The sequence below is a fragment of the Numida meleagris genome, chromosome 4, assembly GCF_002078875.1.
Source record: "Numida meleagris isolate 19003 breed g44 Domestic line chromosome 4, NumMel1.0, whole genome shotgun sequence".
Classification (NCBI taxonomy): Eukaryota; Metazoa; Chordata; class Aves; order Galliformes; family Numididae; genus Numida; species Numida meleagris.
Genome location: NC_034412.1, coordinates 81762438 through 81768437, shown reverse-complemented (window position 1 = coordinate 81768437; position 6000 = coordinate 81762438). Strand labels below are relative to the sequence as shown.

General features: G+C 50.3%; 1 protein-coding gene across 5 annotated transcripts in view; it reads left to right on the top strand.

Moving 5' to 3' along the window:
- SLIT2 (slit guidance ligand 2) overlaps positions 1850-6000 on the top strand; it is a 257178-nt gene continuing 253027 nt past the window's right edge. For all 5 annotated transcript variants that reach the window (XM_021396010.1, XM_021396009.1, XM_021396012.1 and 2 more), the window contains exons 1-3: positions 1850-2649; positions 4094-4165; positions 5323-5394. In XM_021396010.1, coding sequence (XP_021251685.1) covers positions 2474-2649; positions 4094-4165; positions 5323-5394 — 320 coding nt within the window. In that variant the 5' untranslated portion in view covers positions 1850-2473. The remainder of the gene's footprint in view (positions 2650-4093; positions 4166-5322; positions 5395-6000) is intronic.

Sequence of the window (6000 nt, the reverse complement as noted above, 5' to 3'; positions counted from 1 at the left end):
TCTGCATCAGCTAAACCTAGAGCATCCCCGCATCACTGTGAGACCAGCATGTGAAAGCTGCACAACAATCACATTTCATGAACAAATGGATCAAAAAAATAGAACAGTTTTTTTTTTTAGTAGATACATACATTCTAGCCATTTTCATTTTGGCTCGCGTTCCACAGCAAGAGAAGTCGGGAGTAACTTTGCTGGCTTCCACCTGGGCAGATTAACCTGGATCTAGGAGAACGTTTCCAAGGGGAGAATTTGTCTTCTTGGTAACAAGGAAAGGGAAAGCCTCTTACGGGGATTGTGCAGCAGAGACCCCAGGGAGGAAGAGCCTCAGCTGGATGCAGCCATATGGAAGGAACTAGGGACTCCCTGGAGCACTCACACACCACACCTTGCTGGAGGCTTCGTCATCCATCCCTTCTGGGGGCTGAAAGATAAATCACTTTCACCTTTTGCCGAGGTCTCAGGACCTGTTGTAAATCGCATGGAGCTGCATGCACGAGGAAGGAAAACTAAAACCAGTTTAGTCAGAAACCTGATGCACTTACATTTTCCTAGGAATGCTGAAGATGCAATGACAATAAACAACAGAATTTAACAGGAACATTGTGTGTATTCGTAATATAACTTTTGGAAGCGGAAGGAAAAGAGCAGCGCTCATGCTGCTACTCGACATATTTTTATGTATGGAATAACACTTGCCCATTTTATTTTCGAAAATAATTTATGGGAGATTCTGATGTGCTTCACACGAAAGCTGTAACTGAAGGAAACGCTAAGACAATCCTCTTCCTCCCACAGCAGTGAGAGAAACACAACACAAGACCCTCGGTGAGAAGCCGGAGACGCGTACAAGTGCAGCAGGCGACGCTTCAGCCCGCTCCCTCCTCCCTCTCCCTCCAGGCACAACACACGCAGACGCCGCGACGACCCCCAGCCCCGCTCCCTCCGTTTGACAACCGGAGGCCGCGTGAGAAAGTCCCCGCAGAACTCCGGGCGGGGGAAAACGCCGCGCTCTCAGAGCTGCTGCCCCCCCCGGCGCCGCCTCCGCGCTCGCCCAACTTTCATTCATTGTTGGCGTCGCCGCCGGCCCCCCCCGCGCTCGCCGGGCCGGGGCCGGGCCGGGGCGGGCGGCGGCGCAGCCAGTGAGCGCGGCGCGGGGCGCTGCGGGCGGGGCCGGGGAGGCGCGGCCCCACCGCCCCTATATAGGGCGGCGCGTGGGGCGCTCCCGGCTCCGTGGGAGCGGGGCGAGGGGCGCCGCGCCGGTCTAGGCGGAGCGGAGCTGCGGTTCGGCGCTGGCGGCCGCTGCCCGGAGCACTTTCCGCCGGCAGCGGCGGTGGGCACCTTGCTGCGGGGAGGAGAGCCAGCCTGCGGGCGGCGGTGCCATCCTATTGTTCAAGGGGGCGAGAGAAGGAGCCAGCGTGTCGCCTCCCTTCTCCGGCTTCTCTCCGCCGCAGGAGGAGCGCCGCCGCCGGGCTGCTCGGCACCGGCGGCTCAGGTGCGGCGGAGGAGCGGGCGCGGAGCTTTCCTGAGGCGCTGCGCCTCGTCGGGCTCCGGGAGAGAAGGAAAGTTGCTGCCTTTCCTGCGGCGAGCTCGGGAGCTGCCAAACCGGACTCACCTGGAAGGACTGAGCGGCCGCCACCTCTCCCATCAGGTCCCTCTACCGCAGCCGCCGTATCCGGGAGACCGCGAGGAGCGGAGCCGGGCGCGCAGCTCACCGCGCTCCGCGATCACGGGAGGATCTATAGCTGTGATCTGTCACCGCGGAGAAGGAGGTGGTGGATGAACTCCCTTCCAGCAGGGCAACGAATCACTTCTCGAGCTGCTTATTATTATCGGCCTCTAGGACCAGCCCTTTCCTGCTAAACTTGGCTTGGGAGCTTCCAGCAGGAGGGGGCGCGGGGGGTGGAAAGCCGAACCCCGAGCCCAACATCATCTCGTGTGTTTGACTTCTTTTTTTTTTTTTCCTCTCCTCCCTCTTCCTTCCGTGAGACAGTTTGATGAATGCCTGCCAGTGGGGGATGATTTGCTGAGCCCCGCGGCAGGGCTGTGTGTGCGTGGTGCAGCCCCGCCGCCGCCCCCGGGGGCTGCGAGCGGCCCGCGGCGGGGACACGCGTGGGAGCGGACGCCGCGCCAGGAGAAAGCTGGGGGGGAGTCACGGCTGGGAGAGGAGCACGCGAAGGAGCCGGCGCGACTGAAGCCGAGAGGCGCCCGTCCCCGCCATCCGACGGGTTACGGAGGGAGGGCCCGGCCCGGCCCCCTCCCCGCCAAATTTCCTTCAGCCGCGGATCGCTGCCACCCGCCGCACTTTGCGGGGCTTATTTGCTTGGCTCAGCTCTGGATAGAGAGGACTTCGCTTTCTCCGCACCCTGAAAGTTGCCCGAGCGCTCCCCGCGGCGAGGTGGCGGACGAGGGCGGCGCGCCCCTCGCCTCCCCGGGCCCGAGGCCGGAGGGCCCCGGCCGGGCGCAGCGGGCGGCGATGATGTGCGCTTGGGGTAGGCTCCCCCTGGCCCTGGGGCTGCTGCTGGCGCTGGCGGGCGAGGCGGCGCCGCAGCCGTGTCCGGCGCAGTGCTCCTGCTCAGGAAGCACGGTGGACTGTCACGGGCTGGCGCTGCGCGGCGTCCCGAGGAACATCCCCCGCAACACCGAGCGGCTGTAAGTACCCCGAGCCGGCGGGCTTGCGGCGTCCGCGGCGCAGAGGTGGCCCCCGAGGTCCCGCCGCCCTCCCCGTGTGTATAGCGAGGGGTAGCGGTTCCGTCCCCTTCCTCCTCTGCCTGTTTCGCTGCGGTGCGCAGAGCCCCGCGGCAGCCGCCCCCCGCGGAGCTCCGCGCTGCCGCCCGCTGCTCCGGCTTTGGTGCTGTAGCCCCTTCGCCACTCGCACAGCGCGAAGTTGCGCCTGAACTGCGGCCTTTCCCCCTTCACCCCAGCCGCTTTTTGAGAGCATTCGAGTGCCTTCCACTGAGGGTGCTTTCCAGTCGTGGGAGAGCAAGCATGTGGTCGACCCGCTCCTATTATTTCGGGGGGGGTCTAAGGGAGAGGAAGAGATGAGCACATTATTTTTTTAACCTCTAATAACTCATCTAAATGTTGGCCTATGAACACATGTCTCAAGTGATGCATTTCACTCTGAGTGTCAGGAACGCTGATTTCTGCTGAGACTTGTGTGGTTTCTTCGAAGCAGTGTTTCGTCCACATGTGGTACAAACACCAAAAACAGTGACTTTTTTTTCCTAAATGCTTTGAGAATGAGCTGTAATTGTCACTAGTTTCTGTGTAATACCACTTCCTAATGGCTTACCATTACTAATGGCTTACCATTGCGAAGTCTGGTTTTATTTGCAGTGACTGGAATTGAGGGAAGCCTATATCTTGACCTAAAATGTTAATTAAAATAAAAAGAGGAAAAAAGGGGACAAAGATCTCCAGGAAAGAAAGGAATGCTGACATATGAGCTGAAATGCCACGGCCTTAATACAGTTTTCCATCGCTTCTGAACATGCGTTGTGTTCTGCAGTCACTGTTGCTTCCTGTGCCACACGTGAGATGTTCAGTTTTTGTAAAATGCTGCTCCAAAGTATTTACTCTGCACCAACTGTACGATTGCTTCGAAAGCTAGCATTTGCTGCAGAAAGTGAAGCCCTCTTCTGCCTATGTAGAAATAGTGTGAAAGCTGGAAGTTGTTTAAAATTGTCCTGATTTCAGTCACTTGTTTGGTTTTGTGACTGTCAGCCTGTAACCCTAAGAAGTTACAGCATCCATAAGGGAGCTTCTCTGGCTTTCTTGCTGGGCTCAGACAGGCTTAGGCTGTTCTGTATTGCTAAAGATAAATGTGAACAATATAACAGTAGGAAAAACTCACTTTGTGAGGGTCTCTGATTACAAAGTTTGAAAGTACCACTGTGCAGATAAACCCTTGTTCGGTCACTTGGAAGTCTGGAGCTCACATGATGTTGCAGGACTGGCTCATTGGAATCATTCACATTTGCTAATTTAAAAAAAAAAAAAAGCTTACCCATGAAAACAGAATAATTTAAAGAGGAAAAAAATTCCAAAACTAATGAATGTTTTAATTTTGCTGCTTATGAATTATTCTTCTCAGGGACCTTAATGGAAATAACATCACCAGAATTACCAAGACCGACTTTGCTGGTCTAAAGCACCTTCGAGTTCTGTAAGTTCTCTTTTTCTATCACTGATACTTCTTGAACTGATGCTACAGCTCACGTTATAAACACCGTTGAGCTAGTTATCCTCTGGTTTATCTGTCACTTTGCAACCACTGTGCTATTGCATCTGAATTTACAGCCCCACCCCCATGTTATAAGCTGGTAGAAATAAGTTAGCAAGTGCCTTAAATGTCATCTTGGTTATCATTCCTTAAATCTCTGCTTAAGGCTGTAAAGCCTTTCATTCGGAAGCTTTAATTTGGTTTGTAACTTATAAGAAAGAGTTGTTAAAATTGCTTATATAACTGTTGGAGTGACTTCAGCTTAAGCTCAGTAAATTTATAGTTCATGTTGAAAATGAGTACACTGAAGTATAGGGGAATTCATTAAAGAGGAAAAAGTTATTCATTTACTCAATGTAAAAGCGAGTCTCAGGTGATGATTATTGCTTTTCTGCTATGTCTGAGTAAAAGGAAAATACTTTAACAGTGAATTTGACCAAGGAATAATTTGGATTGGTTCTGTAAATCCTTCTGCAAGCGTTATGAAGCTTTTCAAGGACTGGGTTTGGGGGAAGGTAGCATAACTGATAGCAAGTTTAAAATAGTGTACAATTAGCTTATTTGTTAAGGCTGTTTTATTTGAGTGAGTAGTCAAATAAAAGCCTTTTTTCTTCTTAAGCAGAGTGTCATGTTGTAGTAATTTTTAATTTGTATTAAACTACTGTTATGGTTAAAATTACTGTGCAACATTTCACTGATTTTTTTTTTTTTCTGCATGCAACAATTCTGTATTTTTCTGTTGTTCTCATGTGAGATTCATTTTGCCTTTGTACTGTTCAACTGGAGTCTTAAAGCTCACTGGAGAGCATTGATATATGTGCGTATATGCGCACAGCATGTATGTTTCAACTTGGGGCTCTTCAAGCAAGTGAGTAAAAGTAACCTCTATTTTAATGAGAGTTATTTTTTCCTTTTTTTGGTTATGTAAGCCCATGCAAAGTGTTGGGTGATAGCAGTTGACAATGTTGCATTGGTTGTCACTCCAGAATAATTGTCGTGGTGTTTTAATGAAGATGGGGTTGTCTGTAAACGACTGCTGTTAATGCAACAAGTGGTCTTGGAGCTGTTAAAACTCACGTATAAAAATTTCTCCATTTCAGTCAGCTCATGGAGAACAAAATTAGCACTATCGAGAGAGGAGCATTCCAGGATTTAAAAGAACTGGAGAGGCTGTAAGTATTTCTAATCCTAAATGTATCAGAGAATAATTTCTCACCAAATCATGTACTAAAGCACATGTGTTTAAACCTGGGACATCTATCCTTACTGAGATACAGCAGCAGTAGGAAATTATCATACAGTATGTATGGGTGTTGTAGGAGGAAGCTTCATAGAGCAGTCCAGATTTGAAGTGTAAACTTGAATGGTCTTACTGAAAATCTTGAATGTTACGGAATATGCTCCCATGGACGCTTTTTAAAATGTGAATACAACTGCTTTTTGGGTATTGGGTGTTTTATATGATGTCTTGTTGGAAAATTACTGCTTGTTGTGAAGAGTCATCCTGACATGCAGCAGTAGCTGAATTTGATGCCGGTTCTTGCATAAAGCTTTTAAGAAGACTTAAGAAAAGATATGAACTAATTTTCTGAAATGAACTTTTAAAAATAAATAAATGAAAATGTGTGCTGCAGGGAAGAGAATTTTGTCTAGTAAAGTTGAAATGTGGACTTAGGCTTTTTTTGCAGCAGGATGTAAATAGAAAATAAGTGAGAGGGTAGAAGAGAAGCCGAACAGGTTTGGAAATTATTTTTCTGTGTATATTTTCTTACGTTGCT